We start from the raw sequence: 14,429 nt of genomic DNA, 5'->3' as shown, positions 1-14,429 counted from the left end.
TGTTTTGCTGCCACATTGTGATTCTGCGTGTTTAATGGTATGACGCAGCAGGTATGAATTCATCTTTTACAATTTGATAGTGCATAAAAATTCAGGCTGTAGTCATTGTGCTTGTATGCCATGTTTTGTGTAAATGCTTTATACTAACTGCCTTCTTGTATGGTTAGCATTTTTGCTTTCTGTTATTAAACTGGAGATTTAACTATAAATAATGACTTCATAAGTTTGTGTCCATGTTGTAATGTGAGACAAGTCTTTTTATATCGTATGTATATAAAAAGATGTATGTCTGCTAATGACCATTGGATAAGTTTGGAGATCTGGCATTAAGACTGGCATTCTTTTAAAAACAATGTATTGTTATATTTGCTACAGAGATGTGTCTATTATTGATGTTCTTATAGGCCAAACAGAAAGTTATGGAAACTGAGAAAGAATTAAGGGATGCCGAAATCAGCCTTAATATTGGAAACCAGGATGACGAGTCCAGTGTTGAAGAACTTAATTTTGGACTAATGGAAGTTGTTTATGAATGGGCAATGGGAAAGGTATGTCATTTTAGTTTACGTCCACTTCATAATGCTGTATTTCAAACTTTGTTTAGCAGTAATTGAATCATATCTTTCTAGGATTAGTGTCCTAATACGGTGCGTAATGTAACCTAATTGTGATTCATGAAAGTACTATGACTTTATATACTGCGTAATGATACATCATATTTTTGTTGCTATATATCTTATAAGTATCACATAACAAAGGAATGAAATGTACTAAAAGTAAATTCTTGCAGGATTACCAGATTGTAGCAAAGCTTTTGATGTGTAACAAAATTTTAGGTGTTCCACTTTGTCCATTGTTTACATTGCCTTCAAAAGCCCCATGCCATATTGTACTAGCTGTATCTGTTTCTTTTATAAAACAGTGTTGTTCAATAAGAGCTTGTCACCTAATCGTTGTATTAAAATTATAATAATTCTACTCTGAAAAATCCATGTAGAGAACACGCAAAACAATTACCTACTTAATGTTTCTTATGTTTAATAAATTGGTTGATGAAGAAGAATACTTGTGGCTGAAATACTTAAACTTATACAATTTATCTTGTGTGATTTGATGTTTTTCTTCAGAGATTTTTCGTCATTAGCCACAGTAGTGTACCATTTGACGAAAAACTTGGAGAATGTTATGTGTAAATTTGCTGATCATTTTACAACATTAGGAGAAGATTTCAACATAATATCTGTAGAGTGGGAGACTCGGTGATTATGACAAATAATGAGGACAGGGAACTGTGTGAAACTGTTCCAAATTCCTCAACTGAAAATTACCTTGAGCAGCCAGAGAACTGACTTGCGAAGGTAACATCTTAGATCTTCTGGTTACAGACCCAAACTGTTTGACTCAGTTCATGTAGAACAGGGAATCGGTGATCATAGGACCATTATACACGGTTTTAAAAAGAAGCATCAAATATTTTTAGAGGAAGGATAGTCACTCATGTTGAAGTTCGTGCTTGAATGTGAAATGAAGACAGTAGAATGCCTTCCTTACGCCAAGTGTTTTCACCGCTAGGGGCATGGTGATTTGTCTGCAGTGATGCGCCACATTTGCTCTTAAAATAGCAGAGCAACTACCTATTTTTATTCTTTGTTGTTTGTAGAGATTCTGTGACCTGTTGTTACAGTAATGGTTGCACACAACTGCAAATGTGGAGAGTTAATAAATCTGTTTGAAATTCCATCTCATCTTTGATTGTACAGAAGTTCAAGTGTGGGATTTTCTCTCACAGTTATACCTATCGTCAGTGGTGACCCCAACAAAATTTAGCCTTATGGAACTAGCAAACATCGATGGAATCATCTACAGAATCACACCTGGCCACCCATTTGGCCCACAATCCCATATTGTGGTTTGCTCAGGTAGAGGCAGGCTTTTCCTATGCTGGAATAATCGCTGATAACACAAAATTTTCTTTGGTTGTAAGCCAGCTCGACCAGCGATATGCCACAGAGGCCCAAGACATTATAACAGCTTCTCTGATGGAAAACACTCAGCATAAGGAGTGCAGTCTACTGTCTTGATTTCGCACTCATGTGCGTACATCGATGCGAGTGATTATCACACGTGCCAGCTGCACTGTCACTATTTAGCAGTTGCCAAAGGAGCCCCATTGGTGAGAGCAGAGTGCGATAAGTCTTCTCTGTACCTGGCAGGAAAATGAATGTGTCTTGCTGAGCGAGTCATGCATTTTGCTTCAACTTGATGTGGTTGAGGTGGTGGTGGACTGGGAGGCTGGATTGTAGTCCCATCCTTCTCCTCTCTGGAAATCTTTGGAAGTGTCATTGGCACGTTTTTGAACGTGTAGGCTGGCTTAACTTTATTCATTGAAACTGTAGCTTGTTTGCCATTAATGAGAATGTCCCTGGTATGTAAACTCATGCGCAGCACATGGTGTGGTCCAGTGTAGGATGGTTGCAGTGGCGCTTTGACAGCGTCCGTGTGAAGCATAATGTGTGTGCACGTGTCCAGATCCTTATGCCCAAATTAGTGCCCGGATTCCTCACAATAGCAAAGGCAGAGTTTGATCTTACGTTGAAGGAGGGAATTATTCGCCCATTGTCCAGTCTGTGGGCATCAGCATTACACCTAGTAAGTAAAAAAGGTGGAGCCCAGTGTCCATGTGGCGGCAGTTATCGAGAGCTGAATGCCATGACTATTCCTGACCACTACCCAGTACCATTATTACGTGATTACAATCATGTTCTTCCTGGCTCAACAATATTTAGTGTCATTGACTGTGTGAAGGCTTACACGCAGATCCTGGTTGCACCAGAGGACAAATCAAGCACTTCAGACCACAGGTTGAGGCACGGGGTTTCGCGGTTTATACCAATCACAAACCATTGGTATACGCATTCAGTAAGAACAGTGACAAGTGCTCACCATGTCAGTACTCTCAACTCGAGTTTATAAGGCAATTCACTACAGACTTGCTGCACATTGCCGGATTGACCAACATGGTGGCCGACTGCTTATCTAGAGTATCTGGTATTTCACAACCATTGAACATGACAGAGCTAGCAGTTGTGCAGCAAGAAGACCTTGAACTACAAGCAATAATTTGCAATGACAAAAATTCGCTAAAATTGCATTGGTCGACATTCCGGGTGAAACTAGCAAGGTCTAGTGCATGGCAGATCACGACCATATGTACCGCCAAACAGTGTTTGATAACCTCCATAACCTGTATCACCCAGGAGTGTGTGCAATGGTTAAGCTGGTGTCAAAGAGATTTGTGTGGCTGGGCATGGACAGAGATTGTCATCAGTGGACTAGAGTTTGTCTGTGTTGCCAGTTATGTAAAGTTGCCCGCCAAGTGCATGCTCCAATAGGGGAGTTCCCGGATGTCAGCTCGCATTTTGCTCACATTCACTGAGATGTGGTAGGACCATTGCCTCCCTCAGACAGCCGTCACTATTTAGTGACAATGACCGACAGGTACACGCGTTGGCCGAAAGCAGTACCTACTGACGACATTTCAGCAGAAATGCTAGCAGCAGCTTTCATGTCATCACGGCTGCCAGATTCAGTTGCCCTCTCCATATAACAACCGACGGGGAGGCAGTTTGAGTCTGAATTGTTCATTCTACTAGCCAAGTCCTGCAGATACTCACAGCATACGACCACTGTCTACCACTCAGCTAGTAATGGCATGCTGGAAAGATGGCACTGCACTTTGAAGGCAGCACAGATGTGCCATGGGACCCCATTAATTTCAGCACTGCCCATTGTTCTACTTGGCCTAAGGACTGCATTCAAACCAGACATTGCGGCTTCCCCAACAGAACTTGTATATCGAGAGTCGCTGCGTCTACTGGGTGAATTCGTCAATGCCACAAAGATATGCAATGTTAACAATCAACCACAATTCCTACATACTTTACAGGAGACTGTGGACTGCGTGAAACCAGGGAAAGCCACTAGGTACAGACAGCACACGACGTTCATGCATAAAAGTCTGGACACATGCACGCACATTATGCTTCACACAGATGCTGTCAAACTGCCACTGAAACAACATTACTCTGGACCACACCGCGCATTGCGCAGAAGTTTACATACCATGGACATTCTTATTAATAGCAAACAACCTACAGTTTCAATGAATAGAGTTAAGCCAGCCTACATGTTCAAAGAGGTGCCGACTTCACTGCCAAAGATTTCAAGAGAAGAGAAGAGAAGAGAAGGAAGAGACTATAATCCAGCTTCTTATTTCACTACTACTTCAACCACATCAAGACGAAGCAAACTGCATGACTCGCTCAGGAAGACATGTTCATTTTCCGGACAGATAGAGAGAAGACTTACCACGCTCCACTCTCTCCAAATGGGCTCCTATAGTGACTACTACACACTGACACTGCAGTCGGCATGTGCAATAGTCATGTCAAAGTTCACACGTAAGTGCAAAATGAAGACTGTAGAATGCCGTCCTTACGCCGAGTGTTTTCACTGCTAGGGGCATGGTGATTCGCGTGCAGCGATGCGCCATATTTGCTCTGAGAATAGCAGAGCAACTACCGATTTTTACTCTTTGTTGTTTGCAGAGATTCAGTGATTCTTCTTGTTATAGTAACACTGCAAATGTGGAGAGTTAATAAATCTGTTTGAAGTTCCATCTCGTCTTTGATTGTATGGAAGTTCAGGTGCAGGATTTTCTCACACAAGCACATGTTCAGCTGAAGAGACTTGTTTCACAGATAAACAAGTGCTCATACCCCAAGAGATATGCAAGTTAGAGCCCATATTTACTGGACATTTTTTTCTTGTTCTTGTCCATACTATGTCCTCCCATAACATGGAAAACAAAGAGCTTGCAGTAGAAGAGATGTGTTTTACAGTTTCGGAGATGAATATGGACTGAGTTCCCCCCACTACCACCTCACAAAATATTTGACACTTTTTTCAAAGAATACAGCAGTAAATAGGAACGTAAAGAAAGGTAGAACAATATTTGTGTTTAGCAGATATGAGAAAAAACACAGATGTCAAAATGACAAATGTCAATATAAGTGAATGGGGGACAGAAAAATCAAGTGGAATATCTCAACAGAAGAAAGATGACTGGACCTAATTGGATATCTATATGAGTCTGCAAAAAGTATGTAAAAGAATTTGCTTTACCATCAGTGTACTGTAGGTTGCTGGAGGAGTGAAGCATTCTCAAAGATTGGAAAAATGTGCACATTTCCAAGAAGGATGGCCAAACACACACACAGAACTACGGGTCTACATTGCTGACATCAGTATACTGTAGAAATTTGGAATTCATTTTATGCTTGCATATTACATATAACTTTTCTGGAGACCAAAAATCTCCTCTGTAAGAATCAACATGGATTCTGCAAATAACAATCACGTAAAACTCAACTTGCTCTGTTAGTCCAAGTGACCCGTAAGTCACTGTATTTCAAGGCCCATGTTTATACTGTGTTCCTTAACTTTCGAAAGTCATTTGATGTAGTTCACATTGATGCCTAATGAGCAAAATATGTATCCATGGAATATCAGCAGACCAAATTTTTAATTGAGTTCCAATGTTTCTAGCAAGTAGAACACAGCATGTGAGTCCTAATGGAGGGAAATCTTCAAACATAAAAGTTTCATACAACCTTGAAGGAAATGTTATAAGACCATTACTTTTCACAAAATGTATATGAATGACCTAGTGGGTAAAGTCAGAAGTTGCATGAAGGTTTTCCCAGATGAGTCTGTTCTTACAGAATTGTAGTGAAATGCTCGAACACCTGCAGAGGATTTACATTTAGTGCAAGTATTGGCAATTGCCCGTCAACAAGACCTATTATTGTATGAAAACACAATTGCAGAACAATCACTGGAATCAGTCACATATGTTAAATATATGGGAGTATGTATAATGTGTAATTTAAAGTGAATGACTCCACAGAAATAATTGCAGACAATTCAGATGCCAGATTGAGATTTATTAGAAGAACCCTTCGGAAGTGTAGTCCACTCACGGAGGAGATAGTTTACAATACCCTCATTGAACAAATACTCGAATATTGCTTGTCAATCTGGGACCTGTGCCATGAAGACTTGATCGAAGAAATACAGAAAATTCAAGGAAGAACAACTCGTTGCATCACAGGTTCATTTAGTTATCGTGAAAGTGTCACAAGTATGCTTGTCCAACTCCAGTGGCAGACACTAAAAAACGTGTTGTGCATTACAATTTGGTTCGCAGTAAAAATTGAGAGAGCATACTTGCCTAGAAGAGTTCACCAATATATTGCTTCCTCTTAAATATATCTTGTGAAAAAAGCACACAGGTAAAATTTAGGTGATCAAGTTCTCACATATTCTCGTCAACAGTCATTGAACCATTCACAACCAGAACAGGAAAAGGGGGTGAGGGAAGGAGACAAAGGTACATAAAGTACTCTCCACCAACACTCCTTTTTGCCATTGGTGACAATCGTGGCATTACGTCACCATGAGCACCACCTTCTTTTAGTCTCATAGTGACCACTGGCTGGTCAATACCAGATACTGCATTGCAAACAATTTTCATGGTTGAGTCATAAAAGTATGAAAAAACAACTCAGAACATTTAGTTCTGATCTGTCAAATGCAGAACAATTGTGGTTAAAGCTGAAAGATGTTATAAACTGCAGGCTAGATAAATATGTATCAAGTACTAAAAGACAGAAAGCAGAGACTACTACTATCTTGCTACAAAAGAGGCTGTAGGGAAACATATAAAGAAAACGTAGCAGCAATGCATCCATTCATCGGAAGTGTAATGCTTGAGCCTACAATAGTTTTCATAGATGATGGTGAAAAATCTATCAGAAAATTGTAGGAAGTTGTCGTCATATGTAAAGTCAGTTTATGGATCCAAAACTTCCATTCAATCTCTCTTGGTTGTGTCTGGTATTGAAACTGAAGACAGCAAATGGAAAGCATAAATTCTAAATCCTGTATTTAAAAATGTATTTACACACAAGGACACTACTGTACCAAATGTTATGAATGAGGGGTATATCTATTAGTATTGCAGTATTGAACAAAACCAAACAAGATACCTGTCCCTGGTCAAATTCGTTAGAATGTGCTTCAGAATTAGCTCTTTTTCCCAGCTCGAGAATGTCTTGTGCAGCAACTAGTCTTTTACAACTGGAAAAGAGTGCAGCACACCTGTTTAAAAACCATAAAAGATTGAATGCACAGAATTATGGAGCAGTATTGCTGATAACTATCTGCTGTAGGATCTTAGAACATATTCTAAGGTCACACTTTATAATGTTCCTGGATGGAAACAAGTTTCTCTCAGTATGGATTCAGGAAAAGTACATCATATGTATCACAGCCTCCCCTATTTATACTCTGCAATCTTGCCAACAGTAAATGCAGGCGAACAGGTGGAACCCTGTAGTGCATGGTTGACTACTAACCAAGACACTATCATACATAGTATCTTCATAGATATATAATTGATTCAATGAATATCTGACTAATAGAACCCATTATGGTATAGTGAATATTGAATGTTGAACAGAAATGACAGTAACATCTTAAGTTCCCAAAGAAAACTAAGAGGGCCTCTAGTCATCTCCATAAACAATTTATCGGGAATGATCAAAGGCACTATAAGATTTTTTATTGATGATGTTGTTGTCTACACAAAAGTAAAGTCAGTGGACAATTGTCAGTGCAGAAAACTTTTTCAAAATCACTGCTTGGTGTAATTAATGACAGATTTCTTTAAATGCGGTTGGTTGCAAAATAATGGCTTTACCAAAGAGGAAGAATCTGATGATACCCAATTACAAGATTGTGGGGAATATATTGAGCATCTCACATCCTGTAAGCAAGTAGGTATAAAAGGTTTTAGTGCTAGTTTGCAGGATGACATTGGGCCCTACCACCTGGAAATGGTGGGTTCAGTGGGTTGGCAAGGAATGCAGGAGTCCATCAGAGATGAAGGTGGCTCCAACAAGACAGGTGGTACACTCATTAACTCCTAGTTGTTCCAACAAGGATAGAACAGATGCAATTGTGTATTCTTGTCCCATGGTGCATCCCATTGTCAATCCATGGCATCCAAACTTTACAGCATGGTCTGTTGTCAATTTCTCGCTCATGGGAAGTAACAATGCATTGTAGCATGGTGTCTTGGCGGTGATGTCACACTGGGTGCTGAGGCAGGAGCTGGTGGTCAGGACTCCCACAACTCAGCAGGCATTGACCTGTGAAGCCCAAAGCACTGGGCAGTAGTGCAAAGGTGAGGCAACACAGCACCCCAAACTTCAGACTTTGGCGTACAAGTGGTGGGCTGATCGTGATGATGGCTGTCCAGCTGATGCTGGAGGGTCCAGCAGCCACTGGTTATTGATGCTGACTCAGACCTCTGCCGGGTGGCTCAATTAGCACTTATAAATAATAGCCTGGTGACTGTTTGGCTGTCTGGCAGTGAGGGAATGCACCGTCACTTGGTGCAATACTGTGTTGACGGTCATTACAAGATTGTTGCCATGTAATGATGTAACAACATACATAACAACATACACATTCTGTGGGTCAGCTGTGTCTCAGTGGCATGCCTTTGGGAAGTCAATTGGAACACCATGTCCTGAATTTCCTTGGCATCATAATACTTCATCTATTCTGAAATGTAAAAGTGATACTAACAAGTTGTATGAAATGCAGTGAGCATGTAAAGTCAGCAGTAGGGAAAGCAAATGAAAAGCTTAAATTTGTTCAAAGTGCTATTGGAAAGCACACCGCATCTATAAAGGAAATTTCATACAAGATGCTAGATAGTGTAGAGTAACGGAAATGCACGCGTTACTTAAATGGGAATCCTTGGAAGAAGGACTATATAATTCTTGTGGAACTTTGTAGCGTAAATTTAGAGAACCGGTATTCAAGGAAGACTATGGAACCATGCTGATGCTACCATTGTATTTCCTGCTTAGGGATCATTATGATAGGATAAGAGACATTAGCATGTATATAGAGGTGTATACTGAGATGAAAAAAAGTCGTGGGATATCTCCTAATATCAAGTCAGACCTCCTTTAGCCCAGTGTAGTGCAGAAACTCTACAAGTCATCAGGAGTCCTCTGCAGAAATATTGAGCCATGCTGCTTCCACACCCATACATAACTTCAAAAGTGTTACTGGTGCAGGATTTTGTCCATGAATTGACATCTCAATTATGTCCCATAAATATTTAATGAGAGTCATGTCAGATGATCTGGGTGGCCAAATCATTTGCTCAAATTGTTTAGAATGTTCTTCAATTGTGGTCCGTTGACAGGGTGCATTGCCAGCCATAAAAGTTAACCATTGTTTGGGTGCATGAAGTCCATGAATGGCTGCAAATGGTCTTCAAGTAGCTGATCATAACCATTTGCAATCAATGATTAGTTCAGTTGGACCAAAGGACCCAGTTCCGTGTAAACACAGTGCACTCCATTACGGAGCCACCATCAGCTTGCTCAGTGCCTTATTGACAACTTGAGTCCATAGCTTTGTGGGATCTGCACCACACTCAAACCCTACTATCAGCTCCTGCCAACTGAAATTGGGACTCATCTGACCAGGCCGCAGTCTAGGGTTACAAGCCCAGGAGAGGTGCTGCAGGTAATGTCTTGCTGCTAGCAAAGGCACTCACATCAGTCATTTGCTACCATGGCCCATTAATGCCAAATTTAATGGCACTATCCTAAAAGATAAGTTTATCATTCATCCCATATTGATTTCTGCTGTTACTTCTCACAATGTTGCTTGTCTGTTAGCACTGACAGCTCTATGCAAACACTGCTGCTCTTGGTTGTTAAGTGGTGGCTATCAACCACTGCATTGTCTGTGGTGAGAGTTAATGTGTGAAGATTGGTATTCTTGGTACACTCTTGACATTGTTGATCTCAAAATATTGAATTCCTTAACAATTCCCAAAATGGAGTGTCCCATGCATCTAGCACCAATTACCATTCCCTATTCAAAAGCCAGTAACTCATGTTGCGCAACCATAATCACACTGAAAACCTTTTCATGTGTATCACCTGAGTTCAAATGATAGCTCTGCCAATGCTCTGTCCTTTTATACCTTGCGTACGCGATACTACTGCCATCTTTATATGTGGATATCACTATCCCATGACTTTTGTCACCTCTGTGTATAGATACTCATTATTTGCTCATGCAATAAGCAAATGGCTTAGGACAGAAAATCACTAATACTGATATGAGGTACCTTCCACAAACACTGTACAATTGCCTGTGGAGTCTGTATGTAGAAGTGGGTGATGCTGTGGGGGAAGGGGGGGTGGTGCAGGAGGCAGTTGAATACAGGATTTATTCTTTTTATGCTACATGAAGCAGTGGCACTAACTGACATGCTGGAAGATGATGATCAAATTATAGTTGTAAAATCAGTTTTAATTGTACATTTCAGTCCCACTGTGAAATTCTAAGGCACAATGCATTTAAAATTTGACTGCAGTGACAATAAAGTTTTCAGATGTTGCCCTTCCTGCAACCTTTCATTTGGCTACTTAATACATCATACTGATTTAGTGTGACTAGTTGTAGTGTGTCAAATACTTTCAGTGTTCTCAGTAAAAGTTGGTCACTACCAACCATTTAAAACTGTCTTATCATTCTTTCACCATCTTCATAAAATAAGAATTGTGAACTGTGTGAATGGTGATTTACTAGTTTCATAGTATACACATCTGAACCATATGATTGGGGTACAGGTGATATGTCAGAAATTTGTAATAAAACTTCATACAAGTGGTGTATAACCAATGCTAGAAAGACTAATCTAAAAGTAATATAGTAAAAGAAAGTTATTTAATAAATCTAATACAAAGTGACACTTTACTTAAATTATCAGTTTATGAATTCTTGTACTAAATAACAATATATCTCCCTCAGGCTGTTCTGTAGACTTATTACGGTGGATCACGTGTCACAATGAATTTGTTTTTGCCATTTGATTTAGTATATGCTTTCATACCCCATATAATGTGATGACTGTGCTTATAAATTCACTTAGTACGTAGGAAGCATAAAGTTTTCCTCAAATAATTATGGTCTGCTGTGTAAAACCGTTTAAATTTCATAAAGGTGTAGGGAGCACAGTTAGTAGCTTTAGTTTCTGAAATAATGGGCAACAAAAGTCTTTGGTTGTACAATACACATCTAATATTTTTCATTCTACAACTCCTGTACCTGAGATTGCTTTTTTAACTTCCCCAGAAAACTATAACACACCTAATGACAAATTCAAAATAATTATTTTTCTTGTGTTGACACCAGTAGCATTTGCTAGTATTTTCAGTTCAAATGCAAAATTGCTTAATTTCTTTGCTAGAAATTCAGCATGTGTATTCCAGCTTAAATTCTTGATAAAATTTAATCCTAGGAATTTTATTCAGTTTCACAGCCTTCCCTTTATTCTCAATATGTGTCTGCTGCATTTCATATGGCACTGCTAGACAAACAGTGCCTCATTAAGCTTGCAACTCCAAAGTGTGGAGAATCCCTTAGAACCCCACCCAAATGCTCAGGAAAGACATCGCAGACATGCTTCAGCTCACAGAATGACTGAAACCGCGTGCTCAGCCATAGCTCTCTCCCACGCAATGGCTTCCTGATCATTTGATTTACTTTCTGGGCTACACTATAAATTTGTCTTAATCACAATATAAAGAAGAAGCTAGATAAAATAAAATTTTAGTAGGCCAGGAAATTCAAATGCATTGCTATAATCAACTTAACTCTTCTTTATATTGTGATCAAGACCAGTAAATTTGTAGTGAACTATTATGAATCATGTGTCTCCTTGACTGACTGTTAGATCTTACAGTAATTATCCTGGTAGTTTGAAAGTTTGATTCTGAATTGTACTATTGTCTGTGGTATTCAGGGTTTTCACAATAGAACACAGAAGATTTTATGCATATTAACTTATATTAACACACAGTTATCATCTGCCAACAGAACTGATGAAGAATTTATATTTTCGGATAAGTATTTTATGTAGATTATAAACAAAATTGACTCTGTGATGGAGCCTTGAGGCACACCTTGTGGTACTGCATTCCATGTAGAATAATAATTCACTGCATTCAAAGTGATAATTACTCTGTATGTTTTGTTTTGCAGGTAAGCTAATGAAGAACACTGCCCTTAATTCCATAGTTATCTAATTTCCAGATAAACTAGGGTTTGTTTACTGATCTGATAGTCTCTGTAAGATTGTATAATTTACTTACAAATTTACTCCTCTGATTTAATGCTTTACTTACTTTTTCAACAAATTTTTTCACTACTTCCACAGTACTTTTTCCTACAAAGCGGTATTCGGGAGGGCAATGGTTCAAACCCGCTTCTGTCCATCCTGATTTAGGTTTTCTGTGATTTCCCTAAATCACTTCAAGCAAATACCGAGACAGTTCCTTTGAAAGGGCACAGCCAACTTCCTTCCCCATCATTCCCTAATCCAATGGGACCAATGACCTCGCTGTTTTGTCCCCTCCTCCAAATCAACCAGCCAACCAACCAGTACAAAGTGGTTACTTAATGTAATACATTTTACAATAATATCTTGAATATGGATTGCAGTTACTTTTTCCAAAACTTTTGACAGAATTGAAAGAACAAAAGCAGAGTAATAATTTCCCATGTTTTCCTGTGACCTGTTTTTGAACAGAGTTTTAACTTAAGACTTGAACTAGGCACTTGAGCATTTGAGAATCAATGTATTTCTGTTGCTTATTTGTGTGTCCATATTGCATTAGACTAAAGCCAGCTATCCTGAAAAGTATTTGAAGGAGATGGAACTGTAGAAACTTCAGTGCAACTTGAATTTTTCTGTTTTCTCCAATTTGCAGCAGTATGGGTTGCAATTGGACCTGCCAAAAAGGTTTGTAGAAGGGACACAGTAATACAATAACAAATAATGTCAGTATTAAAGTATCCATACAGTCTTTGCAGTGCAAATAACAACAGGACTGTGTTCGTTTATAAGTGTGAAAAGTGTAGAAGGAAACAAACAGGAGGTGGATATTATTACTGAAAATGAAGCCACCTTTTTCACCGAAGAAAATTTCAGGCTAATTAAGGTGTTTGCTTACAACTGCTTCGGATTGTAAAGTGTAGTCAGAAACTCTTCTTAATAGCATAAGTAGACTTACATTTATGTTTGTTACTCATTAATGTACCATACTGGTCATATTGATCACAACTTCACCCTATCTTTCTCCCAGTGTAATACTTGACTGAATACTCCACTGAGTAATTTGAGCTGGTCCCAAGAAAAAGAATTTGAAACATGTAAAATGTTATCTTTCTAATGTCAGTCAGTCATTATTTTAAAGCAATGACTATTTTCATCTACTTTAGTATGTTGTTCACTTTGTTTACAGCCTTTCGCAGAAATCATGGAGATGACAGATGTTCAGGAGGGAATAATTGTTCGATGCATTCAGCGATTGAATGATACATTGCGTGATGTCAAAGATGCAGCAACAATGATTGGAGACACAGTTTTGTGTCAGAAAATGGAAGAAGCAGCAAATGCTATAAAGCGTGATATAGTGTTCGCTGCGAGCTTGTACACTAGTGGAATGTCAGTGTTCTAAAGACTGTAAATTTTGTACACTATTTATTTTATTGTTAATTATATTAACAAAACAAAGAAATAAATTTATTCAATGTTTTGATTTGATGTGCTAGTGAATCCTTCCTCCCAATTTTGTCATCCCTAATATAGCCATCTGTTAACTGCCATACAGTTTGTCCAACATAACATTTTTACAGTGTACTGATGTTTCTCTTTACATTCTGTGTCTCCATCTTTGTGCCTAGTCATAAGGCAGAGGTTAGTCATTGCATTTTTCTTGCAAATATCAAAATCCCCTTCTCACCAGTGAAACAGCCAAGTTGACTGTCATGGCATTAATTCTGCACATGAATGACTGTTAAAGGCAGTGTTATTGTGCCAGTCTATTACAAACCTTTACACTGCAGGTATACATGAAATACTATTTTGTACACAGACATGACTATGAAGGAACTGAGACTGGTTGTAACGTTATTCCAAATTCTTGAATGAATGTGAGAACAGTGTGTGCAAGCTAAAGCAAAATCTCAGAACTGTCCATGGGCAGTCTGGAACAATACCAACAATTCAAGAGCTTGACATTTTCAGAGTACTCAAGAACTTCAACAAAAATACTGAAATTGCCTGTGATAAACTAGGCATGCATATTTTGACAACTGTTATGAATGGGAATCACAGAGTTGGAGAAAAAACAGTGCTGCTGTCCTGAGGCCTGTTACTGTCAAATCTGTTTCATTCCAAAAGGGAACTGATGTTTTCCACATAA

At 38.9% G+C, this 14,429-nt stretch overlaps 1 protein-coding gene across 1 annotated transcript in view; it reads left to right on the top strand.

Annotated features, from left to right (window-relative positions):
* LOC126481096 (helicase SKI2W) overlaps positions 1 to 13,763 on the top strand; it is a 150,951-nt gene extending 137,188 nt beyond the window's left edge. Inside the window, exons 18-19 of the mRNA XM_050104616.1 lie at positions 405 to 548; positions 13,467 to 13,763. Coding sequence (XP_049960573.1) covers positions 405 to 548; positions 13,467 to 13,682 — 360 coding nt within the window. The 3' untranslated portion in view covers positions 13,683 to 13,763. The remainder of the gene's footprint in view (positions 1 to 404; positions 549 to 13,466) is intronic.
* The last annotated feature ends 666 nt before the right edge of the window (positions 13,764 to 14,429 follow it).

This window comes from Schistocerca serialis, chromosome 5 (assembly GCF_023864345.2).
Source record: "Schistocerca serialis cubense isolate TAMUIC-IGC-003099 chromosome 5, iqSchSeri2.2, whole genome shotgun sequence".
Lineage (NCBI taxonomy): Eukaryota > Metazoa > Arthropoda > Insecta > Orthoptera > Acrididae > Schistocerca > Schistocerca serialis.
The sequence above is the reverse complement of the archived record's forward strand: the minus strand, read 5'-3'. Positions and strand labels throughout refer to the sequence as shown.